This window comes from Heterodontus francisci, chromosome 31, assembly GCF_036365525.1.
Source record: "Heterodontus francisci isolate sHetFra1 chromosome 31, sHetFra1.hap1, whole genome shotgun sequence".
Classification (NCBI taxonomy): domain Eukaryota; kingdom Metazoa; phylum Chordata; class Chondrichthyes; order Heterodontiformes; family Heterodontidae; genus Heterodontus; species Heterodontus francisci.
Window position 1 is genome coordinate 60,901,124 of NC_090401.1, and position 27,187 is coordinate 60,928,310.

The following is a 27,187-nucleotide window of genomic DNA, read 5'->3' on the forward strand; positions in this document are numbered from 1 at the left end:
AAAAAAATTGTAAAAAATGGAAAAAAAGAATGGAAAAAAAAAGGAAGAAAAAATAACTAAAAATGAAAGTAAAATGGGGGGCTGTCATGCTCTGAAATGATTGAACTCAATGTTCAATCCGGCAGGCTGTAGTGTGCCTAATCGGTAAATGAGATGCTGTTCCTCGAGCTTGCGTTGATGTTCACTGGAACACTGCAGCAATCCCAGGACAGAGATGTGAGCACGAGAGCAGGGAGGGAGTGTTGAAATGGCAAGCAACCGGAAGCTCAGGGTCCTGCTTGCGGACTGAGCGGAGATGTTCCGCAAAGCGGTCACCCAGTCTGCGCTTGGTCTCCCCAATGTAGAGGAGACCACACTGTGAGCAGCGAATACAGTATACTACATTGAAAGAAGTACAAGTAAATCGCTGCTTCACCTGAAAGGAGTGTTTGGGGCCTGGGATAGTGAGGAGAGAGGAGGTAAATGGGCAGGTATTACACCTCCTGCGATTGCAGGGGAAGGTGCCCTGGAACGGGGATGAGGTGGTGGGGGTAATGGAGGAGTGGACCAGGGTGTCGCGGAGGGAACGATCCCTTCGGAATGCTGACAGGGGAGGGGAGGGGAAGATGCGACTGGTAGTGGCATCACGCTGGAGGTGGCGGAAATGGCGGAGGATGATCCTTTGGATATGGAGGCTGGTGGGGTGAAAAGTGAGGACAAGGGGAACCCTGTCATGGTTCTGGGAGGGAGGGGAAGGAGTGAGGGTAGAGGTGCGGGGAATGGGTCGGACACGGTTGAGGGCCCTGTCAACCACAGTGGGGGGAAATCCTCGGTTGAGGAAAAAGGTCATATCAGAAGCACCGTCATGGAAGGTAGCATCATCAGAACAGATGCGTCGGAGACGGAGAAACTGGGAGAATGGAGCCTTTGCTCCGTGACCTTTTGGTCAGCTATGTGGCCTGGTCCAATCTAGACCTCCTTTGTTATCTCTTGCCCCACCCCCACCTCACTTGCTTATAACCTGTGACTTTTCTAATATTTGTCAGTTCCGATGAAGGGTCACTGACCCGAAACGTTAACTCTGCTTCTCTTTCCACAGATGCTGCCAGACCTGCTGAGTGGTTCCAGCATTATGAAGATAAGAGATGTTGGTGTTTGCAGAGAATAGTTTCCTATTTTAGACATGTGTGAGAACCAAGCACTTCTGCCTGAGATACAACTCAGATGTCAAGTGATGCTGCCACTGATGTATGTGATTGGGTCTCCAATTGCCTTCCTGTTTGTGTTACTCTGAGTTTGAGGAAGGTTGATCTCCGTGCATGAATATTCAAACTGTACCAAATGTTGCTTTTTAACCTTCCATTTAAGTTTGTTTCTACTAATTATCTCAACAGCCTTTTTTGATCAGTAGGATTTGAAAGGTAACCTGTTTTTTTTTAACCATAAAGTTACAAATTAGCACACCTTGCTAAATTGGCAGCTCACACTGTCCAAATGGGAGAGGTCAGTAACTTCAGATGAGCTCTTTGTATGTAACAAGACTCATGAAATATTTTTTAAAATCAGTATAATGCGGCTTTCATTCTTCAACTTTTGAAAAGATTACTGTCGGAATGACTACTTGTAAAGGTGGTATACAATTGTTCACAAAACAACTCAGTTTTGGGAAGAGAAAATGAACGTGATTTGAAGGTAAAATTGGGTTCAAAACAGCATCAATTTATCAGAAATTAAAGCTGGGATGTATATTTTAAACATGTTATGTAGAGGTGTGAAACACTTAAAGAATTAACCTAGGGACTTGAATATTTCTACAACTTTAGTAGCTTTATAAATGAAAATAGAAGACTAGAACTGGAGAGATGCAGACTTTATTTGGGTCCAGATGAAATTTCTGTTTGGTATTTTATATGTCAGTGAATCTGAACAAGGTAAAGTACTATGCTGTCAAGTTGATTATCATCAGAAAACAAACAAAGATACTACAATTATACAGTCATAACATTTTAAATTTACAGAGATATATCTCTGACTTTCGAATTAGAGTGTGACATTTGCCATGCTCATTCTAATAAAAATACTCGGAATGCTAGCTCGATATTTATCGTTCTATCGGTTTGTTTATTGCAGGTTTGTCTTGTGAAGGTTTCCCTGGTCCTGGAGTAGAACACAGAATCCTGGCAAATCCCATTCAGGATTTAGTTACCACAGATAAGGAAGACAGAGCTTACCATTTGTTCCAGCATTTCAAGGAGAAGTTTAAGAGGGACTATGGGATAGATGATGAGGAGCATGATTTGAGAAGAACAATTTTTACTCGCAACATGAGGTAAAGCTGACCCTAGAATCTGGGAAAGCCATTACTGTTGAGGGTGGGTCTGGGCCCAAGTAGAATGAATCTCGCTTCTTTCTTTCTCTGGGATATTCACTTCAATCCTTCTTGAATTCTGACTATCCTACTACAGTAATCAAAAAGTCTGGATTTGGAAGTTTTAGGAGGAAAATAAATTGAACAGTGGGATTTGGTATTGTAAATACTGATCGTCTTTCCTGCTTTGATTGCATTTCTATTTCTCAACAAACTTGTAAAATGGATAAAAACAATCACTGCACATTAAATATTAATCCTTGTGGAAACGTATTTTGTGCTGCTTAAAACATGAAAGGCACTACATATACACAAGCATTAGTATCATGGTATCCTACTGATTACATCTCGGGCATCAGCTCTGAAGAAGAAATATTGCATTCCTCAGAGATAATCCACTATTAATGGAAAAGAATCCAACAAGCTGCTTCTCTCCTAAGCAACAATTTATTACATCTGTTGTGGGTTCAAGTCCCACTTCAGGACTTGAGCACAAAAATCTAGACTGACAATCCAGTGTAGTACTGAGGGCGTGCTGCACTGTCAGAGGTACTGTCTTTTGGATGAGATGTTAAACTGAGGCCCTGTCTGCCCTCTCAGGTGGATGTAAAAGATCCCATGGCACTATTTTGAAGAAGAGCAGGGGAGTCTCTTGGCAAATATTTATCCCTCAATCAACATCACTAAAACAGATAATCTGGTCACCTTCATATTGCTGTTTGTGGGAGCTTGCTGAGCACAAATTGGCTGTTCTATGTTAGAACAGCGATTAGTCTTTAAAAAAAAGTACTTCATTGGTTGTAAAGCACTTTGGGATGTCCTGTAGTTGTGTAAAGTGCTGTATAAAGGAAAGTCTTTTTTATTTTATTTCAACAACGATCCAACACAGCACAGGGTTGATCAAACTTGCATTCATAAAGCCTCTCATGACATCCTACAGCATTTTACAACTAATGGATTACTTTTGAAGTGCAGTCACAATTGTTATGCAGGGAAATACAGAGCTAATGTCACAAGGTTTCACAAGGAGTAATTAAGTGAATGGCCAGGTAATTTGTATCTGGTAGTGGTAGTTGTGGGAGGAACCTTGGCCAGGGAAACTCTGTGCTGTTCTTCAAACAGTGCATGGGATCATTTAAAGGGCTCCTCAGCAGGAAGGTGCAGCTTTGATTTAATATCTCATCTGAAAATTAGCATTTCCAATAATACAGCTTTCCCCCAATACTGCACTGAAGTGTCAGCTCAAGACCAGCTTGGGGCTTAAACCCATGACTCAAAGGTAAAAATATTCCCGAGTAAGCTGGCATGTTGATGCAGATTGATGAGACCATATAAAAGATCTTTCTATAGTGCTCTACCCATATGCCTAGGCTGAGACAATGATGTAATACACCTTAATATACAGATGTGTTTCCAAATGCAGCATTGTAAATGTATCCTCCCCATCTGAGAGGGATATAACAGAACATAGTGGCTGAAACCTTGCTGGATCTTTTAAACTAACTGAAAGTTTTAGTAGTTACCGTTGATTTCATTCCAGTTTATAATAGCAGCAAAAAATGCAATTGAACTGTTGATATCAGAGTTTTGATCAGTGAAACAATTAATAACATCATCTGTAGGTAAAGTTAGCTGCAGTTTAACTTCATTTGTACATTTCTATTCCTGGTTCAATCAGGTCATCCTGATAGTGTTGTAATTTATTCCATAAGGTAACAATTTCATTTCTTTGCTTTCAAGGTACATCCATTCAATGAATCGGGCAAACCTCACCTATAAAATGGAAGTTAACCATCTCACTGACCAAACTGTGGATGAGACAACAGCTATGAGAGGGAGGCTGAAAAGAATCTTACTAAGCAATGGGCAGCCTTTTCCTGCAGTTCGTTACATGTCAGTTGTTATCCCTTCTAGTGTGGACTGGAGGCTGTATGGTATGTAGTTCTGTTTGGGGGAGGGAAAAGTTATTAATGTGATTGAGAAATATACGATATAACAAGATGATTTACTTGAACTACCCAGTTTATGTTAGCCTGTCCTCTTCCCCTCCCCTCCCTCACATCCCTCCAATCCCACCAACCCCAATTAAAACAACTGGATTTAGTAACTACATCTTGAGGCATAAGATCTATGCTTTCCATTAATCCCATGGGTAAAATCACAGGAACTTGTGTTTATATAGCACTTCTAGCAAGGTGCTTCACAGGAGTGATTATCAATCAAAATTTCACACCAAGCCACTTAAGGAGATATTAGAGCAGATGACCAAATGCTTGGTCAAAGACGTAGGTTTTACGGAGCATCTTAAAAGAGGAGAAAGTGGTAGAGAGGCAGAGATTTAGGGGGGCAATTCCAGAGCTTGGGGCCCAGGCAGCTGAAGTCACAGCCATCAATGGTGGAACAATTAAAATCGGGGATACGCGAGAGACCAGAATTAAAGGAGCACAGATATCTTGGATGGTTGTGAGGATGAAGGAGGTTACAGAGATAGGAGCACGGCCATGGTGGAATTTGAAACAAGGATGCAAATTTTTTAATTGAGTTTTGCCAGACCAGAAGCTAATATTAGCAGGTACACAACTTTGTGGGATATATGTAACATACAGAGGATTTTAGTAGTTTTGTACAACATCTTGCAATACTGAAACTAAAACTTAGCTTCTTGCATCCAATGTACTACCAATTTCCCGAAGGCAAAACTTTCCTCCTCACTGCCCTGCCCTGTCATGAAGTGATTTATGACTTTAACCGCTTGTAGGGACTAAACCAAATCAGGAGCACATCCCCACGAATCTCCTTTAATCAAGTTCAAACCAGACAATTTTACCATCTTTCAGATAGCCAACATCTAATATTTTAATGGCTAAGTCATAAATATCCCAGATATTATAAGGGTCTGGGAAACTCTCTTCAATATGTATCTCTCCACTTCAAGAGACACAGAGAGGGGGTTCTGTAGTATTCTGTATACAACTACATGAGACGATTTATTAACTTTTTTATATATTTATTAAAGAATTTAACATGCAATAAACTTCTTAAGTGGATAAGAATATCACAATATCAAATATTATTGAGAGATGCAACACATATTCTTTTTTCTAACATAAGAGTACAAAAGTTTAACCTTGCTGATGTTACAACAAAATTATCTTAGAATATTCTGAATATCCATCAAAATTTAAAGTAAACTTGTACCTTAAATCCCCGAATAAGGCATGGGATGAGAAGCGTTGCTGAGGATTCAACACTGCTGTTTGCTTCAGAACTTTGTATTTTTATACTATTTCTAAGGTGTCATATGACATTTGCATTAGATGTGACCTTCCTATGTTCCCTTTTAAAATCTATATCTTTAATGTTTTACTGGAATTTGAAGTTTGTGAGCTTTTATCTGGTCAAAATGTTCGTAATTGTGTTTACCTGACCTGTGAGTACATTCCATTTATTGTTAATTACCCTTTCCATGGTACCCACGGCAACCTCCGGAGCTGACCTGTCTGAACAACAACCCCATAAACCAACTAAGTTTTATTGCTACCTCTTACTGAGGTCACACAGGATATTTCAATGTGTGTGTTTATCTCCCAAGTCCCTGGTAACAGAGATTCTAATCTAACAGAGACCTTGAAATGTTTAACTCTACCATCTTAAAGGGGAACTTCAATCTTTAACTCTAAAGGCATAATACACTATTTCCAAGTTCTACTTAATCAAGCCTTTTATACCTATATTCCTTCACAGTCAATCCTAGATGTTCATTGCTTGCACAGCAGTGCCAGAGGCTGAAATTTCACCATTATCATCCACACCAACCCATTCACAGTTGTTTCACTAAATAAAATTGTTTTCCTATTCCACACTTCAGAAAGGGACCAAATTTCAGTGTGTAAATTTCAAATGCATCTAATTACACACTCACCCCCACAAAAATCCTGTTTGTGCTTCGCAATGTACTCTGTGAATGATAAAACATGGAAAAAAGGAAGACATGCATTTATATAGTACCTTTTGCAACTGCAGGATGTCCCAAAGCACTTTACAGCCAATGAAGTGCAGTCACTGTTGTTATGTAGGAAACACAACCAGTTACACACAGCAAACTCCCACAAACAACAATATGATGTTGATCGAGTGATAAACATTGGTTGGGACACTAGGGATAACTCCCCTGTTCTTCTTCAAGATAATGACAGAGGATCTTTTATATCCATTGAGAGAGCAGTCAGGGCCTCAGTTTAACATCTCATTCAAAGGACCATGTCAGCCTTAATTGTGACATTTTAGTCCTGGAGTGAGACTTGAACCGATAATTGTCTGACTCGTAGGCAAGAGTGCTATCAACTGAGCCACAGTTGACACCATGGAGTATGAAAGTTCTTACACACTTTGCCACCCATGTAACATTGTTATTATGTTACCATCTTGCATAAACTAAAATCAATTTCAATGTTATACAATTTTAAAATCAAACCTGTTTAAACTGACTAGTTCTGAAAAAAAAACAATGCTATTGTTGACAGTTAATTGTGTATTTGTCTAGAATTTGAATGCAAATAACTCACTGCAGATCCCTCCATTTTTGTAAGTATTGAAAGTTGTTACATTGCTAAATGTTGCAGTTAATGTTACTAGCAGCTGTAATTAACAATAAATTTCTGTTGGTGGTGCTATTGCGCTATTATAAGTCACTGAAAGAAAATTGAATTTATATAAAGCATCCCCATGCCAGCTTTTTTTTATTCAAGGATGTGGGCTAGGCCAGCATTTATTGCCCATCTGTAATTGCCCTTTAAAAGGTGGTGGTGAGTTGCCTTCTTGAACTGCTGCAGTCCATGTAGGGTCGGTACACTCACAGTGCTGCTGGCTTCACCGCCATTGAATTAATTTTGAACTGTTGTCACTGTTATCATGTTGGCAGATGCAGCAGCCAATGTGCATATAGCAAAATCCCATGAATAACAATGAGGTGAATGAGGAGTTAATCAGTTTTAGTTCTGATAGAAGGTCATCGACCTGAAACTTTAACTCTGTTTCTCTCTCCGCAGATGCTGCCTGACCTGCTGAGTATTTCCAACACTTTCTGTTTTTATTTAATCAGTTTTAATGTTGGTTAAGGGATGATCATTGGCCAGGAAACCCTCCTTTTTCAGAATGTGCCATGGGATCTTTTACATCCACTATAGCAAGTGGGTGTAAAATATAATGGACAAGGCCTTAGCTTAATGTCTCCTTCGAAAACTAGCAACTCTGACAGTGCTGCATTCCTGCACTGAAGTGCAGGTCTAGATTGTGCTGAAGTGGCCTTGCAGTAGCAACCAATGCCTTCTCAACTGAATGCATGTTTGGCTGTGGCATTAGCTAGAGTTGCAAGGTTGAAAATAATACGTATACCATTTTGGATACAGTTGGGGGGGGGGGACCTACCAGAGGAAAGCCACAGTGGCCAGGTCTCTGGCACTGAGCCTGGCTCAGTGGCTCAGAAGGGAAGGGGGGAGAATAGGAGAGCAATAGTGATAGGAGATTCAATGGTTAGAGGAACAGACAGGAGATTCTGTGGTCGCAAACGAAACTCCCGGATGGTATGTTGCCTCCCGGGTGCCAGGGTCAGGGATGTCTCGGATCGAGTCCACAGGATTCTTAAGGGGGAGGGGGAGCAGCCAGAGGTCGTGGTACATATCGGTACCAATGACATAGCTAGGAAAAGGGATGAAGACCTGAAAAGCGAATATAGGGAGTTGGGTTGGAAGCTGAAAGGCAGGACGAGCAGAGTAGTAATCTCAGGATTGTTACCGGTGCCACGTGCTAGTGAAGCTAGAAACAGGGAGCGAGTGCAGCTGAACACGTGGCTACAGAACTGGTGTAGGAGGGAGGGATTCAGATATTGGATCATTAGGATACCTTCTGGGGAAGGTGGGACCTGTACAAGAAGGACGGGTTGCATCTGAACTGGAGGGGCACCAATATCCTGGGTGGGAGGTTTGCTAGAGCTCTTCGGGAGGGTTTAAACTAGTTTGGCAGGGGGATGGGAACCGGAGCCACGGATCAGTGGATGGGGTAGCTGTTGAACAGGCAGATACCGAGTGCAGAGGGTCCGTGAGGAAGGTTAGACAGTTGACAGGGCAAAGTTGCAGCCAGTATGATGGGTGGAAGTGTGTCTATTTTAATGCAAGGTGTCAGGAATAAGGGTGATGAACTTAGAGCATGGATCAGTACTTGGAGCTACGATGTTGTGGCCATTACGGAGACGTGGATATCACAGGGGCAGGAATGGATGTTGGATGTTCCAGGGTTTAGATTTTTCAAAAGGAATAGGGAGGGAGGTAAAAGAGGTGGGGGAGTGGCATTGTTAATCAGGGATAGTATCACAGCTGCAGAAAGGGAGGTCGTCGAGGAGGGTTTGTCTACTGTGTCATTATGGGTGGAAGTCAGAAACAGGAAAGGAGCAGTCACTTTGTTGGGAGTTTTCTATAGACCCCCCAATAGCAACAGAGACATGGAGGAACAGATTGGGAGGCAGATTTTGGAAAGGTGCAGAGGTCATGGGTGACTTCAACTTCCCTAATATTGATTGGAACCACCTTAGTGCAAATAGTTTGGATGGAGCAGTTTTTGTCAGGTGTGTCCAGGAAGGTTTCCTGACTCAATATGTAGATAGGCCGACTAGAGGGGAGACTATGTTGGACTTGGTGCTTGGCAACGAACCAGGCCAGGTGGCAGATCTCTCGGTGGGAGAGCATTTCGGTGATAGTGATCACAACTCCCTGACCTTTACTATAGTCATGGAGAGGGACAGGAGCAGACGGGATGGGAAAATATTTAATTGGGGGAGGGGGAATTACAATGCTATTAGGCAGGAACTGGGGAGCATAAATTGGGAACAGATGTTCTCAGGGAAATGCACGACAGAAATGTGGAGGTTGTTTAGGGAGCACTTGCTGCGACTGCTGGATAGGTTTGTCCCGATGAGGCAGGGAAGGGATGGTAGGGTGAAGGAACCTTGGATGACAAGAGATGTGGAACAGCTAGTCAAGAGGAAGAAGGAAGCTTACTTAAGGTTGAGGAAGCAAGGATCAGACAGGGCTCTAGAGGGTTACAAGGTAGCCAGGAAGGAACTGAAGAATGGACTTAGGAGAGCTAGAAGGGGACATGAAAAAGTCTTGGCGGGTAGGATTAAGGAAAATCCCAAGGCGTTCTACATTTATGTGAGGAACAAGAGGATGGCCAGAGTGAGGGAGGGCCGATCATGGATAGTGGAGGGAACTTGTGCCTGGAGTCGGAGGAGGTAGGGGAGGTCCTAAATGAATACTTTGCTTCAGTATTCACTAGTGAGAGGGACCTGGTTGTTTGTGAGGACAGCGTGGAACAGGCTGATATGCTCGAAAAGGTTGAGGTTAAGAGGGAGGACGTGCTGGAAGTTTTGAATGATATGAGGACAGATAAGTCCCCGGGGCCAGACAGGATATACCCAAGGATATTATGGGAAGTGAGGGAAGAGATTGCTGCGCCTTTGGCGATGATCTTTGCGTCTTCACTGTCCACTGGAGTAGTACCGGATGATTGGAGGGTGGCAAATGTTGTTCCCTTGTTCAAGAAAGGGAATAGGGAGAACCCTGGGAATTATAGACCAGTCAGTCTTACGTCAGTAGTGGGCAAATTATTGGAGAGGATTCTGAGAGACAGGATTTATGATTATTTGGAAAAGCATGGTTTGATTAGAGACAGTCAGCATGGCTTTGTGAGGGGCTGGTCATGCCTCAGAAGCCTTATTGAATTCTTTGAAGATGTGACAAAACACATTGATGAAGGAAGAGCAGTGGATGTGGTGTATATGGATTTTAGCAAGGTGTTTGATAAGGTTCCCCATGGTAGGCTCATTCAGAAAGTAAGGAGGCATGGGATTCAGGGAAAGTTGGCTGTCTGGATACAAAATTGGCTGGCCCATAGAAGTCAGAGGGTGGTAGTAGATGGAAAGTATTCAGCATGGAGCTCGGTGACCAGTGGTGTTCCACAAGGATCTGTTCTGGGACCTCTGCTCTTTGTGATTTTTATAAATGACTTGGATGAGGAAGTGGAAGGCTGGGTTAGCAAGTTTGCCGATGACACGAAGGTTGCTGGAGTTGTGGATAGTGTGGAAGGCTGTTGTAGGTTGCAACGGGACATTGACAGGATGCAGAGCTGGCCTGAGAAGTGGCAGATGGAGTTCAACCTGGAAAAGTGTGAAGTGATTCATTTTGGAAGGTCGAATTTGAATGCGGAATACAGGCTTAAAGACAGGATTCTTGGTAGTGTGGAGGAACAGAGGGATCTTGGGGTCCATGTCCATAGATCGCTCAAAGTTGCCACCCAAGTTGATAGGGTTGTTAAGAAGGCGTATGGTGTGTTGGCTTTCATTAACAGGGGGATTGAGTTTAAGAGCCGCGAGGTTATGCTGCAGCTCTATAAGGCCCTGGTTTGACCACACTTGGAATATTGTGTTCAGTTCTGGTCGCCTCATTATAGGAAGGATGTGGAAGCTTTAGACAGGGTGCAGAGGAGATTTACCAGGATGCTGCCTGGACTGGAGGGCATGTCCTACGAAGAAAGATTGAGGGAGCTAGGGCTTTTCTCATTGGAGCGAAGAAGGATGAGAGGTGACTTGATAGAGGGGTACAAGATGATGAGAGGCATAGATAGAGTGGATAGTCAGAGACTTTTTCCCAGGGTGGAAAGGGGTATCACCAGGGGGCATAATTTTAAGGTGATTGGAGGAAGGTTTCGGGGAGATGTCAGAGGTAGGTTCTTTACACAGAGAGTGGTGGGTGCGTGGAATGCGCTGCCAGCGGTGGTCGTAGAAGCAGATACATTAGGGGCATTTAAGCGACTCTTGGATAGGTACATGGATGATAGTAGAATGAAGGGTAGGTAGTTAGTTTGATATTCGAGTAGGTTAAAGATTCGGCACAACATCGTGGGCCGAAGGGCCTGTACTGTGCTGTACTGTTCTATGTTCTATGAAAATGGCAAGCTGGGCGTCATATCAGTGTTAAATGCTCACTTATGTCAGGATCTGGCCACTCTCCATGCTTTTGGTGAACGCATGTAACACCCGCACTGGTGCCCTCAACAACATGGAGTGCGTGGGTCGCACCAGAAGTGAGCGGGAAAAGTCTGGATGCCATTTTCTCCTAAACCGGCACCCATAAGCGCTGATACTACTGGCGCTACTGAGCCGGATCTTGCGGCTTTTACATCTATATAAGATTTCCCATGTTATATGAAGTAAAAAATGTACAAGGATCCTAATTTTGAACTATTTTTGTGTCTCAGGAGCAGTGACCCCTGTCAAAGATCAAGCTATTTGTGGGTCCTGCTGGAGTTTTGCTGCAACTGGTGTTTTGGAAGGAGCGCTCTTTCTCAAGGTGATGTTTAGGAAATGATCAGTGTTGCAGCTTTTTGGATATGTAATAGAGTGAGTTTTATAGCAGCACAATGCCATTGAACATAGGGTAGTACAGAGCAGGGATAGCCCAGGTATAAGCATTGCTCTACTCAACTCCTGATCTGAGCCAAGTCAGGCAAGGAAGCACAAATCAGCTGATGAGGTGCCTCTGAATGGGTGCTCAGAAAGATAAGCATTAAGATCCACACTTGGATAATCCATAGAACTCTTAATCTCGAGGTGGGAGTATTTCTTAAATGGTGAGAGGTTGGGAAGTGTTAATGTCCAAAGAGACCTGGGTGTCCTTGTTCTTGAGTCACTAAAAGCTAGCATGCTGGTACAGCAAGCAATTACGAAGGCAAATGATATGTTGGCCTTCCATGCAAGGGGTTTTGAGTACAGGGGTAAAGACGTCTAGCTGCAATTGTATAGAGCCATGGTGAGACTACACCTGGAGTATTGTGTACAGTTTCGGTCTCCTCATCTAAGGAAGAATATAACTGCCAGAGAGGGAGGTTCATCAGACTAATCCCTGGGATGGCAGGATTGTCTTATGAGGAGAGATTGCCAAAACTTGGCCTGTGTTCTCTGCAGTTTCAAAGAATGAGAGGTGATCTCATTGAAACCTACAAAATTCTTACAGGGTGTGACAGGGTGGATGTAAATGTTTCTCCTGGCTGGTGAGTCTAGAACCAGGGTACATAGTCTCAGAATAAGGGGCAGGCCATTTAAAACTGAGATGAGGAGGAATTTCTTCACTCAGAGGGTGGTGAATCTTTGGAATTCTCTACCCCAGAGGGCTGTGAAAGCTCAATCATTGAGCATGTTCAAGACAGAAATCAATAGATATCTGGATACTAATGACATCAAGGGATATGGGGATAGCACGGGAAGGTGGCACTGAGGTAGATGATCAACCATGATCCAATTGTTTCAGTGCTGTATCTCTAAACTAAACTAAAAACTAAACTAATTGAATGGCGGAGCAGGCTTGTTGGACTGAATGGCCTACTCCTGTTCCTATGGAATCAGTAACACACTGAGAGTAATCTATGTATCTGCCTCCCTGAACCTGTCAACCCCCATCCCCAGTCCCAGTATCAGGGCAGATGAATGAAGAATAAAGCGGTGAATCACACTCAAGAAAAGCTTTAAAAAAATTAAAGAGGCCGTCTTCATTTTTCACAAAGAGCAATGTCAGTAAAGTAAATCTGCTCTTACTGTTGACAAATAGTTGGAGTTATTAAACCGCTTAGAAAAAGAATATATGAAAAGAAAATTTTTCAAAGGGAATTGGATAAGCACCTGAAGAAAAGAATTTGCAGGGCGTCCAGGAAAAGGAGGGAGAGTGGGACAAGCTGCATTGCTCTTGCAGAGAGCCAGCATGAACTCGATGGGTCGAATGGCCTCCTTCTGTACTGATTCTATGAAAACTGCAAATCTGAAATTAAAACAAAAAATATTTGAATTACACAGAAAATCTCTCACCAACTATAAAGAAAAAAGGACATGTTAGTAATTTGACAGCCGAACTGCTCAGAATCTATTAATCTTCATTGCTTGATGTGTAGTCTGCTTTAATGAAACTATTAAATAGTTAATCTCCCCAGTCATAGAAACAAAAGCTGTTTGCATCATCAAAATTGCTGAGACAGTCAACCGGTCTCTGCCAGTTAAAAGACAAATCTTCAAGTAAATTTTGAGCTGCTTGACTTCATCTCACATTTCAACTGCTGATTTTGTTTATTATCCTCACTTTAAAAAATTAAAGATGTGCATTTGTATAGCATCTTTCACAACCACCAGACATCTCAAAGTGTTTTACAGCCAATTAAGTAAAGTGTAGCCGCTGTTGTAATGCAGGAATGTGTTTCTCAATTTCTTAATTTGAGGCTGAGGTGGGAAGTGTAAATGAATAAACACTGTATTACATTATATTAAAATAAACATGAATTTTGTTGAGAATAGGCTAGTTTTGTACCAATGCCGGTATCCCTGTAGTTTTCCTAAAGCAGTCTAATGCCGATACTGGAATGGAGTAAATCATTTAATGTTTCCTGGAAGCAATTGTTTGGATAAACAACTCCAACACAGTTATTGCAAAACTTAGCTCCCTACCTGAGTTGTCATCTCTTTTCCATTTCAGACAGGATATTTAATTCCCCTTTCACAGCAAATGTTGATAGATTGTACGTGGGGCTTTGGAAACCGTGCTTGTGATGGAGGATTGGAGTGGCAGACATTTGAATGGATCATGAAACACGGTGGAATTGCTGATGAAGAATCATACGGCTCTTACATGGGACAGGTCAGTATTGAGGTGAAATGTATTGGTAAGGGATGTGAGTGACATTTTCTTAGATTATACCATTTTCCATAGCATCTGGATTTATGGGAGAGATCTTCCTGAGCACCTGGCTATATACGTTCTACAGCTTGCCCCACTCAAACTGCTACAGTGGTAGTATGACCCTTATTGCATCATGGCCTCTTCCCCCTGCTCATCTGGCACCTTCTCCTTTCAACACTTCATCATGTTCCACCCCTTGTTCCCTTTTGAAATCCTTGTGATCTATCATCTCTCTCCCACCACCCCCTCTCCCACCACCCCCTCTCCCCAAGCTCCACCTTGAGTTTCTCAACAAAATATCCTCTTCCTGTCCTCCCTCAGACTTTACACTCATTCTTGGTGACTTTAATTTTCATCTCAACTCCCGTTACTGTCTCCTGTGAATTCACCAACCACCCTCATGTCCTTCCTAAGCCTTTCATAAAACTATCTCCTACTCATATTCACAGACCTGGACCTCACCATCCTCTGTGGTCTCAGAAGGAGGTGGTGGTGTATTGGTAATGTCACTGAACTAGTAATCCAGAGGCCCAGGCTAATCCCACCACGGCAGCTGGTAGAACTTAAATTCAATTAATGAATAAAAATCTGGAATTGAAAGCTATTCTCAGTAATGGTGTCATCAAACTATCAGCAATTGTCATAAATACCCATCTGGTTCACTAATGTCCTTCAGGGAAGGAAGTCTGCCGTCCTTAACTTGTCTGGTTTACATGTGACTCCAGACCCACAACAATGTGGTTGACTCAACTGCCCTCTGAAATGGCCTAGCAAGCCACTCAGCTCTCAAGGGCAATTAGGGATGAGCAACGAATGCTGGCCTTGCCAGCGATGCCCACATCCCATGAAAAAATCAAAAATAACTACTTTCATGATCTCAATCACCAACTAGATTATCTTTGGTCACTTCCTTCTATCCTTCATGACATATGTCTCTCTACCCAATTTCTTCTACCGCTGTTCCTAGACAAAGAAAAAAACAATTGCCGTGTTGTTTGCAACTGTACCTGGTCATGAAGACACCCACCTGCCAAGAATGAAGCCTATTAATTTTGTCACATGAACATTAATTTTAAACTGTTGCCAGAGTGGAGAGATGACTTGTTTAAAGAGATCAGCAGTGGCTGGCAAAAAAATTGCATTCTAAGAGACAGTCGCCCAGCAAAAGACAATGGGAACTGTTCACTAATTCAATTAACAGAGATTGGTCTGGATAATGGTGATCCATATCTTGTCGGTGTAAGAGACAGCACTACACCGCCCCCCCGCCCCCCCCCCCCCCCCCCCACTGAGAGCTTTGAAATCCACAAACGCAGGAGTTTGTTTTAAAAAAAATAAGTCACATGATTAACCTGCTGGCCCAGGTCTGGTTTTGAACTGCTCACAGGACAGCTTGGGTCAGGCTGCAGATTGCCACTGATCTTGGAAGAAGAGAGCCTCTCTGTCTCACTAATCTCCCGATCCACTGAAGTCACTTAAACCTCAAGAGAGAAAGGACTCCTACATCGAAACAAGTTTTGAAGTGCGCACTGGGCCCCAATGAAACGGCAAGATTTACCAGCAACCTAAAACTCTACATCGAACTTAAAGGACCGTAAGTAATTCCCAGATATTGCCTCACACTTTTCCCCTTTATTCTTCTGACTTTTTCTGTCTCTATCTGCGTGTGTGTATTGCATGCTAGCATGGTTGTGTCGTGTATTCGTAGTTAACCAAATTAGAGTTTAAGATTAATAAACTTCCACCTTTCTTGTTTAAATCTAAGAAAACTTGTCTGATTGATTTCTTTGCCTTACAATTGGAAAGCAGTGAATAATGATTCACTGAGTGGGAGCTAAACACACAGTGTTGTTATGACCAGGTGAGTAATGTGTCTAGGAGGTCTCTTGCTGTCTTCACCTGGAATTATTGTAACAGGGTTTAATTTTAAACACACTGTGTTTTGGGCTGCACTTTTTTATGATTCCATGTTCACAGTTTCCAATTATCAGACAAATAACCGAGCACAAAATGGCTTTCTCTGGTTTAAAACAGAACGATTAAATTTATTAAACATTAAACTTAACTCTATTACGGTTCACGCCTGCGGATATATGACGCGCTCACACTAGCATGCACAGGTGATATAAACATACAAGATAAGGACGGAAAAGAGTAGAAGAGATAAGTAGAACAGTTTGAAGCAATGTCTTTTTACTGTTTCTCGAGCTCGCTGTAGTCCTGGATTGAAGTTATAGCCTTGCGTTTCGTTGGGGCCCAGTAATCTTCTTAAAACTTTGTTCACGTGGCAAACCTTTTCTCTCTGAGTTTACATGTCTTCAATGGTTTCAGTTCCCTGAGAGATGAGCAGGCAGGAGAGATGTTCTTGCTTCAGTTTCCAGAGCACACGGTGTTCTGCCTGGCACTTCCTTTGTTTGGGAGTTCAAATTCAAAAAGCTCCCAGGGTGCTCAGCAGGTTAGTCATGTGAACAGTTCTTTATCTGGAACAGTCTCTTCACATCCCTTGTCAAATTTCTCTGCCCCAGCCACCTAGCCATGTGACTAAAACTAGTCTGACCACTTCTGTGTATTGGAGAGCAACTGCAGAGTCTCCATTGTTTCAACATGGTCTGTTACCATGGAAATGTCCTTCCAGTCAGAGCTTGCAATGTTAGGGTTTAATGTTCATGTGGCGAAATAATGTGTGCCTCAATCTTGGCAGGTGGGAGTTTGCCTGACAGTGTTTTTAAAATTAAACCCTGTTATGGTTAAGCCAGGCAAAGGCTGAAAGGGAACCCCTAGACCCCTTTCTCACCTGGTCATAACAACCTTCAAACTTCCAACTGTCTAACCTTTGGCCATCCATTCACCATGATACCTCTGCACCAATATATTTTCTCAACCAGTCTCTCACCTCTGCCTTCCATGCCTTTGTCCCAAGAAAACCCTTCACTGTCTCCCATATAATAACAACAGCTTACATTTGTATAAAGCCTTTAATGCAGTGTAAGAGGAGTGTAATCAGATGAAAGGTTGATAGAGTCAAAGGAGGAGACATTAGGGAACTGAAGATTTGGACAAAGAGGTAAGTTTTAAGGAGCGTCTCCCTGATATTGTACCTATTTTCATTTTCTCAGGTCAAAGGTGTGCAAACTTGAATGTAGATGGTGTACAACTGCTTTAGTCGTGCATTGCCATATATGGCTGGACTTCACAAAGCTCGACAAGATGTCACTCTCCTCTGCCATAATCAGCCACCATCTACAATCATTCTGGAGGTGAAAGATAACCCCAGGCTTTTTTGTTTGCTACCAACTGTTTCCTTAAACCCTCTTCCCTGAACCCTCCACCCTCACCTCCAACAACAAATATTTTCATCACCAAGACAGAGATCATCCATTCACCTGTCTACTGCTGACTCCCTTCCCCTTACCCACCAGGCTATATCTTACTCTACTATCCCTAACCCTTTCATTCCCTACCTTCTTTCCCATCTACCCAATTGTCTCTATTTTTTTTCTGCTATCCCTCCATGCCTGCATCGTGGCCGTGGTAATAGAGAATATTGTTTGGATTGCTTCAGTACTGTGGGAGGGGAGGAAACCCAATGGAGGGGATCAAGAAAAAGGTGGACACATATTTGGGAGGCAACAACATATTCAAATACTTGTCAGAGGAAATGCAGGTTGGTGATGCAGTTTAGTTTGCAAGGATAGAGGGACTGACGGCAGTTTTTTAAAAGGAAAGATGACAGTGCCTGAGGAGATCGAATCATTTACCATGTCAGGTAGCATAGGAGCAGGAAAGGAAACTGGGTGCTTAGGCGATTAGTAAATGGGGTTGAGGAAACAGGAAAGAGGTGGAGATGGACATGGAACTTGTTTTTTTTTCATTTAAGGACGTGGCTAGGCCAGCATTTATTGCCCATCCTTAATTGCTCTTCAGAAGGTCAGGGTGTGGGGGTTTGGTGAGGGCTGGGGGAGGGTAGGGTGTTGCCACAGTGGTGGCATTGCCTCTGGGGCCCCCCTATGAGGGCCACAGTGTACCTGATTAGGAGGACTGCACCCCCCCCCTCCCCCACTTCGCAAGCCCGCAGGGAGGCTGCTAGGGTTCACCAGATGGCCTCCCCACACAGCGGAGAGCCCACCCGCAACTGGTAAAATGCCAGAGGCGGCAGGAAGAGACCCTTAATTGGCCAGTAAAATGGCACAATTGATCTCTGTGCAGGAGGGCTGTCCTCCATCTTCCCCGCTGCTGTTAAATGCAATGACGTCTGTAAGGCGATGGCACTCCACCCCCTACCTTCCCTCGCCATTTTATAGCCGCCATCTGCTTTAAACATACTCAGTGACTGAGCTTCCACAGCTCTCTGGGGAAGAGAATTCCAGAATTCTAAAGATTCACAATCTTCTGGGTAAAGAAATTTCTCCTCATCTCGGTCCTAAGTGGCTTCCCCCTTATTTTGAGATCGTGTCTCCTGATTCTAGACTCCCCAACTAGGGGAAACATCTTAGCTGCATCTACCCTGTCTATCCCTTTAAGTATTTTGTAGGTTTCAATGAGGTCACCTCTCATTCTTCAAAACTCTAGAGAATACAGGCCCAGTTTCCCCAATCTCTCTTCATAGGACGGTCCCGCCATCCTGGGAACAAGTCTGGTGAACCTTTGTTGCACTCCCTCTATGGCATATATATATATATATATATGTGTATATATGTGTATATATATATATATATATATATATATGTATCTGAATCTTTCCTTTGTTTCTTAGTGAGTAAAACTCAAAATGCAGTTTGATCACAATGTAGTGCTCCCCCGCCCCCCCCAGCACCATGCTGCTACTATGCCTCAAGTCAGTCCCCATAGTCAAGTTTTGTCCTGAAGCCCCAAAACTTTGAATTTAGTTAATAATCTAGGTATCCAGTTAGTCCCACACCTCTGCTCTTTCCCCATAGCCCTGCAGTTTTTTTCTCCTTTCAAGTATTTATCAACTTCCCTTTTGAAAGTTACTATTGAATCTGCTTCCCCCATCCTTTCAGACAATGCATTCCAGATCATTAGAACTCACTGCTTAAAAAATTGGCATGGATTATCACTTCCCGAAAAAAATCAAGGAGGATTGTCATGCACGATCTTCATTGTCCATAACTGTGTTGGCTGCTGTTTACTAGTTTGTTCTGTAGAGTTTAGAATTAGAATTAGAACATTACAGCGCAGTACAGGCCCTTCGGCCCTCGATGTCGCGCCGACCTGTGAAACCATCTGACCTACACTATTCCATTTTCATCCATATGTCTATCCAATGACTACTTAAATGCCCTTAAAGTTGGCGAGTCTACTACTGTTGCAGGCAGGGCGTTCCACGCCCCTACTACTCTCTGAGTAAAGAAACTACCTCTGACATCTGTCCTATATCTATCACCCCTCACCTTAAAGCTATGTCCCCTCGTGTTTGCCATCACCATCCGAGGAAAAAGACTCTCACTATCCACCCTATCTAACCCTCTGATTATCTTATATGTCTCTATTAAGTCACCTCTCCTCCTCCTTCTCTCCAACGAAAACAACCTCAAGTCCCTCAGCCTTTCCTCGTAAGACCTTCCCTCCATACCAGGCAACATCCTAGTAAATCTCCTCTGCACCCTTTCCATAGCTTCCATATCCTTCCTATAATGCGGTGACCAGAACTGCACGCAATACTCCAGGTGCGGTCTCACCAGAGTTTTGTACAGCTGCAGCATGACCTCGTGGCTCCGAAACTCGATCCCCCTACTAATAAAGGCTAACACACCATATGCCTTCTTAACAGCCCTATTAACCTGGGTAGCAACCTTCAGGGATTTATGCACCTGGACACCAAGATCTCTCTGTTCATCTACACTACCAAGAATCTTCCCATTAGCCCAGTACTCTGCATTCCTGTTACTCCTTCCAAAGTGAATCACCTCGCACTTTTCCGCATTAAACTCCATTTGCCATCTCTCAGCCCAGCTCTGCAGCCTATCTATGTCCCTCTGTACCCTACAACATCCTTCGGCACTATCCACAACTCCACCGACCTTAGTGTCATCCGCAAATTTACTAACCCACCCTTCTACACCCTCTTCCAGGTCATTTATAAAAATGACAAACAGCAGTGGCCCCAAAACAGATCCTTGCGGTACACCACTAGTAACTAAACTCCAGGATGAACATTTGCCATCAACCACCACCCTCTGTCTTCTTTCAGCTAGCCAATTTCTGATCCAAAGCTCTAAATCACCTTCAATCCCATACTTCCGTATTTTCTGCAATAGCCTACCATGGGGAACCTTATCAAACACCTTACTGAAATCCATATACACCACATCCACTGCTTTACCCTCATCCACCTGTTTGGTCACCTTCTCGAAAAACTCAATAAGGTTTGTGAGGCACGACCTACCCGTCACAAAACCGTGCTGACTATCGCTAATGAACTTATTCTTTTCAAGATGATTATAAATCCTGTCTCTTATAACCTTTTCCAACATTTTACCCACAACCGAAGTAAGGCTCACAGGTCTATAATTACCAGGGCTGTCTCTACTCCCCTTTTTGAACAAGGGGACAACATTTGCTATCCTCCAGTCTTCCGGCACTATTTCTGTCGACAATGACGACATAAAGATCAAGGACAAAGGCTCTGCAATCTCCTCCCTAGCTTCCTAGAGAATCCTAGGATAAATCCCATCTGGCCCAGGGGACTTATCTATTTTCACACTTTCCAAAATTGAGAACACCTCCTCCTTGTGAACCTCAATCCCATCTAGGCTAGTAGCCTGAATCTCAGTATTCTCCTCGACAACATTTTCTTTCTCTACTGTAAATACTGACGCAAAATATTCATTTAACACTTCCCCTACCTCCTCTGATTCCACACACAACTTCCCACTACTATCCTTGATTGGCCCTAATCTAACTCTAGTCATTCTTTTATTCCTGATATACCTATAGAAAGCCTTAGGGTTTTCCCTGATCCTATCCGCCAATGACTTCTCGTGTCCTCTCCTTGCTCGTCTTAGCTCTCCCTTTAGATCCTTCCTGGCTAGCTTGTAACTCTCAAGCGCCCTAACTGAGCCTTCACGTCTCATCCTAACATAAGCCTTCTTCTTCCTCTTGACAAGCGCTTCAACTTCTTTAGTAAACCACGGCTCCCTCGCTCAACAACTTCCTCCCTGCCTCACAGGTACATACTTATCAAGGACAAGCAGTAGCTGCTCCTTGAATAAGCTCCACATTTCGATTGTTCCCATCCCCTGCAGTTTCCTTCCCCATCCTACGCATCCTAAATCTTGCCTAATCGCATCATAATTTCCTTTCCCCCAGCTATAATTTTTGCCCTACGGTATATACCTGTCCCTGCCCATCGCTAAGGTAAACGTAACCGAATTGTGATCACTATCACCAAAGTGCTCACCTACATCTAAATCTAACACCTGGCCGGGTTCATTACCCAGTACCAAATCCAATGTGGCATCGCCCCTGGCCAACGCCTGTCTACATACTGTGTCAGAAAACCCTCCTGCACACACTGGACAAAAACTGACCCATCTAAAGTACTCGAACTATAGTATTTCCAGTCGATATTTGGAAAGTTAAAGTCCCCCATAACAACTACCCTGTTACTCTTGCCCCTGTCGAGAATCATCTTCGCTATCCTTTCCTCTACATCTCTGGAACTATTTGGAGGTCTATAAAAGACTCCCAACAGGGTGACCTCACCTCTCCTGTTTCTAACCTCGGCCCTTACTACCTCCGTAGACGTGTCCTCAAACGTCCTTTCTGTCACTGTAATACTCTCCTTGATTAACAATGCCACACCGCCCCCTCTTTTACCATCTTCTCTGTTCTTACTGAAACATCTAAATCCCGGAACCTGCAACATCCATTCCTGCCCCTGCTCTACCCATGTCTCCGAGATGGCCACTACATCGAGATCCCAGGTACCAACACATGCTGCAAGCTCACCCACCTTATTCCGGATGCTCCTGGCATTGAAGTAGACACACTTTAAACCAGGTTCTTGCTTGCCAGTGCCCTCTTGCGTCCTTGTAACCTTATCCCTGACTTCACTACTCTCAACATCCTGTACACTGGCACTACATTTTAGGTTCCCATTCCCCTGCTGAATTAGTTTAAACCCCACCGAAGAGCACTAGCAAATCTCCCCCCCAGGATATTGGTACCCCTCTGGTTCAGGTGAAGACCATCCTGTTTGTAGAGGTCCCACCTACCCCAGAAAGAGCCCCAATTATCCAGGAAACCAAAACCCTCCCTCCTGCACCATCCCTGCAGCCACGTGTTCAACTCCTCTCTCTCCCTATTCCTCGCTTCGCTATCACGTGGCACGGGCAACAACCCAGAGATAACAACTCTGTTTGTTCTCACTCTAAGCTTCCACCCTAGCTCCCTGAATTTCTGTCTTAAATCCCCATCTCTCTTCCTACCTATGTCATTGGTGCCTATGTGGACCACGACTTGGGGCTGCTCCCCCTTAAGGATTCCAAAAACACGATCCGAGACATCACGAACCCTGGCACCTGGGAGGCAACATACCAACCGTGAGTCTCTCTCGTTCCCACAGAACCTCCTATCTGTTCCCCTAACTATGGAGTCCCCAATGACTAATGCTCTGCTCCTCTTCCCCCTTCCCTTCTGAGCAACAGGGACAGACTCTGTGCCAGAGACCTGTACCCCATTGCTTACCCCTGGTAAGTCGTCCCCCGCAACAGTATCCAAAACGGTATTCCTGTTGTTGAGGGAAACGGCCACAGGGGATCCCTGCACTGCCTGCTGGTTCCCTCTCCTTCCCCTGACGGTAACCCATCGACCTACTTCTTTTACCTGAGGTGTGACTACCTCCCCATAACTCCTCTCAATAACCCCCTCCGCCTCCCGAATGATCCGAAGTTCATCCAGCTCCAGCTCCAGTTCCCTAACGCGGTTCTCGAGGAGCTGGAGTTGGGTGCACTTCCCGCAGATGCAGTCAGCAGGGACAATCTTGGCGACCCTTACCTCCCACATTCTGCAGGAGGAACATACAACTGCCTTAACTTCCATTCCCTCTATTCTAAATTCCCAACAAATCTACTGAAAACCAAAAAAAAAATGTCAAAACTTGTTAGGTTAGCAATCCGACGGACAGAACTTCTTAAATAAAAAGCTTACCTTATCAACACAACAGAGTCCTTTTTTTTTGGTTAGAGGAGGAGGGTGGGTGGGAGACACTACACGTGTAGTGTCTCAGGTACAGCCACCACCCAAATATATAGTTTTTCCTTACCCAGCAGTCCCTGGTCCTCCGAAAACAAAAGGGAATTAACTTTTAAACTTCCACTGAAATTGACTTCCCAGCTGTAAGCTCGCTCTCGCACCTTCGCTACTGTCAAAGCTGCAGTCACCAAAACTAAAAGAAAGAGATTTTAAACCACCCAAATATATAGTTTTTCCTTAGTTTAGAATTGTCTCGTGGGAGATTGCATAATATTGAATCAGTATTTCAAACTCCTCTCGGGATCAAACTGTTGAATCACCCAATTTTTGTATAACTGATATAATTTATCTGTAAGTAGAGGATTTGAGAAGAAAGTAATATCATTGATTTTCGGTATAATCTAACTCATTTGAATGTGTTTATTCACAAAATTCTGCCATTCTTATTTGTCACTGGATTTTGTAAACGGAGTGTCCCCTGACAACGTAGAGCATTTGCAGAGAATTCACCGACGTCATTAGTGTGTCCAAACATTTGCCAGTTTGCCATTTCCACCCTTGCCATTTGCTACCTCCCCTCCCCGCCAATTCTCTGGGTGGGAAGCGAACGGCGAGATGGAGTGGCAAACAAGTGGGAGCAGGAAGGAGCGGGAAACTGAATGTGGCGATTGAGGCGGAGATTGTGGGAGGGAGCGGGGAAGAGAATTGACAATCGCAGGAGGGAGTGGGGAAAGAGAAGCGACGATCACGGGAAGGAGTAGGGTACTGTTGGGGGCTGGAGGCGGTGATCACGGCCATTAAGGGGTGAGGCAGTTTGGCTTCAATTCGTTTTTGTGTGTCAAATTGAGCAGCACTATATTTATTACTGGCAGCTGCCTGAGATGTTGCAGACAGTGACATTTCAGTGGATGAGGCTGCATTTGTGCATGTGCCAGTTTTGTGCCACCTAGTGGTTGTGTTGTCAGCAAACGCAGCATTTTTAATATTTGTCAGTTCTGAAGAAGGGTCACTGCCCTGAAACGTTAACTCTGCTTCACTCCCCACAGATGCTGCCAGACCTGCTGAGTATTTCCAACATTTCTTGTTTTTAATGCAGCCTTTAGTAAATTGGAGTTGCTGAAAAAGGGGTTGGAGGTGCATGATATATAATGTGTGGCCAGAATTTTCTGGGCCCTTTGTGGGAAGGCTGTCAAAATGGCACGGAAAGGCATGGGAGGTGCCTGATATCTTCCTGCTGCCATGCCATCTTGCCATCAGCGGGAATGTTGGCAGATCAGCTGCCCGCCGGAAGTCCAATTGAGCCACTTAAATAACCAATTAAGGGCCACTTGCCCCTTCCATGGAGGGCCTGCCCGCTGACTGGGGAGACTGCCCAGTGAAACCTGGCGGCCTCCCAGTGGGTTTCAGGGGGTGATGACCCACAGAGGGCTTCCCCCCCCTCCCCAACCTCCGCCCAACGGCAATAGCTGCCCTCGTGGCAAAGGTGCCACCGACACTCAGCAATTTTTCACACCGCCCAATCGCCGGGGCACGCCTGCCTGGCCCCAGCATCCCCAATTCCACTTACCTTTCCTCAAGAGTGCCAGCTCCTGGTTTTACAGTCTCAGTAATGGTGATCGCTAGCAGTGACGTTGCTGACGCTGCTAAGCTGCCGCCCCTCTGATTGGGCTGGCAGCTCTTGGGGGTGGGCTGCCATCCTTAATGAATGGCTGTCTGTCAGCAATATGCTGTCCGAGGTGCCACGATGGCTGAAGCAGGGTCGCCTCCCGTCTTCAGCTTGGCAGCGGAGCCTCTGCTGCCTCCACGAAATTCAGCCCTGTGTCTCTGTAAATAAAAGATTGTAATCATATAAAAGCCTCAGCTCCAGTTCAATCTCTCACTGCCTGGCTATCTGAGTTTTAACATGTGAGATGTCCTTACAGTGCCAGCAGCCATAACAATGATTTGCATTTATATTGTGCCTTTCACACCAGGATGTCCCAAACACTTTACAGGCAATAAAGTACTTTTACAGTGTAGTCACTGTTGGAATGTAGGACCATGACATTTTAAAAAATAAAACAGGAAATAAGTGTGTACAATTTTAGGATTTAAGTTTATCAGAAAGAAATATATTAAGAACAAAGAACAAAGACCCATTTTAACAAATTAAAACCCATTTATTCTTATGTTGTGTAATCATTTCAAGTGAAATACTTCAGCAGGTTAAATATTAAACCAGAAGTTATTCTCACTCATAATGTTCAGGGTTCAATAATCTTTCACATCAGCAGAATAAAATCTTGTGTATGACAGACAGTGTGTATAACTGCACGTGTTTCCTATGAACTTGCTGAGCTTTCTGTCCAGAGATTTCTTCCCATTACTGATTGAAAGTACTTGATTGCAAAATACTCAGCTGCTTCCTGACACATCGTTCTTGTGATCAGCGGACAGTGTCACTGTGCAACTTCAGAGTAGATTGAACACAAGCTACCCAGTAGTCAGAATCAAGCAACCAACTCTGAATCCGCTCGATTGAATTACTAGTGAAGCTCCAATTTAGGCCCCAGTTTAGACCATTCCACTCAGATTTAACTGCCTGCTATATTTAGAATAATATTGGGTTTATATATCTGGTTATAATAAAAGAGATTGGTGGGCAATTCTTGAGGAGCTCAGGGTACATCCATGCTTGACTGTATAAACCTTTACTTATTTACACCACAAGCTTAATGTCCATTGGATCTTTATAATGAGTAAATTACAGGCTGGAATCTAACCAAGGGATTGGATAGTTTTCATTATTGATTGGCAGCTACTAACTGTGACATGATTAATACAGACCAATCAGAAAGCAGTAGCAACATTCATGCAGACACAACTTCTTAACGATAAGATATGAAGTATAAACTACGTTTAGAGGTTGCAAGAACCATACCAAAAATAAGTAATTTTACTTCAGTAATATTAACTAGATGTGGAATGGTGTGCTGTCTATGCCAAATCGAATGTCTAAGGCCTAGAGGCTTATTTTTAGTGGTTATCCCTGTACTTTGATTTTTTTAAAAATTCACTTTCATATTTTAGCTTGGTATTTATTTTTAGAATGGATTCTGCCACTATAATCAATCTACATTAACAGCCAAGCTGAAAAGCTACACCAGTGTTACTCCAGGAGACAGTGAAGCCTTAAAAATGGCCATCTTTAAAAATGGACCAGTGGCTGTTGGCATCGATGTTTCACACAAGTCCTTTAGATTTTACAGCAGTGGGGTTTATTTTGAGCCAAAGTGTGGTAAGCATTCTAAATTTCATATTGTACAGGTGAAAGAAAATAAAATACATTTTTCTTCATAAACTTTAATATTCAGATAAATGCAACATCTAACATTTGAATATAGTTAACTATTGCTGTAATGTACATTTCAGCTGTATATATAGTAATTATAGTACTTAGTCTTAACTCTTAAACAACTGTCAGGTCTTCAAAAATGGCAAGACCCGTGGGGCAACTATTTGAAATATTTGACTGAGAAATAAAGTAAAATAGGTGCTCAAATGTAAGTAGTGTGCTATATTGATTCTTAAGTACATAAATAATCATTTAGAACCAAATGTTAAATAAGAAATGTTTAGTAGAGTGGCTATGTTACTGGACAAATAATCTAGAGGCCTGGACTAATGAACTGGAGACATGAATTCAAATCCCACCACATCAGTTGAGAAATTTAAATTCAGTTAATTAAATAAACCAGGAATTAAAAAGTTAGTATCAGTAATGGTGACCATGAAACTACTGGATTGTAAAAATCCATCTAGTTTACTAATGTCCTTTAGGGAAAGAAATCAGCTGTCCTTACTCAGTCTGGCC

The 27,187-nt window shown here is 43.3% G+C and overlaps 1 protein-coding gene and 1 long non-coding RNA gene across 4 annotated transcripts in view; one reads left to right on the forward strand and one right to left on the reverse strand.

Moving 5' to 3' along the window:
• LOC137347323 (digestive cysteine proteinase 2-like) overlaps positions 1 to 27,187 on the forward strand; it is a 50,469-nt gene that overhangs the window by 22,162 nt on the left and 1,120 nt on the right. The window contains exons 6-10 of one of the 2 annotated variants that reach the window (XM_068011758.1): positions 2,110 to 2,308; positions 4,088 to 4,281; positions 11,657 to 11,748; positions 13,915 to 14,076; positions 26,422 to 26,611. In XM_068011758.1, the coding sequence (XP_067867859.1) occupies positions 2,110 to 2,308; positions 4,088 to 4,281; positions 11,657 to 11,748; positions 13,915 to 14,076; positions 26,422 to 26,611 (837 nt within the window). Of the gene's footprint in view, positions 1 to 2,109; positions 2,309 to 4,087; positions 4,282 to 11,656; positions 11,749 to 13,914; positions 14,077 to 17,234; positions 17,268 to 26,421; positions 26,612 to 27,187 lie in introns of those variants that run through there. The other variant, XM_068011759.1, reaches the window with a different exon arrangement.
• On the reverse strand, positions 1,850 to 25,191 carry LOC137347328 (uncharacterized). 2 transcript variants are annotated; one of them, XR_010968933.1, is made up of 4 exons: positions 24,902 to 25,191; positions 13,074 to 13,209; positions 6,270 to 6,305; positions 1,850 to 4,291 (listed from the first exon to the last, which is right to left on the reverse strand). It is a non-coding gene; the product is annotated as an uncharacterized lncRNA (long non-coding RNA). The 2 variants fall into 2 exon arrangements; XR_010968934.1 differs by lacking the exon at positions 6,270 to 6,305.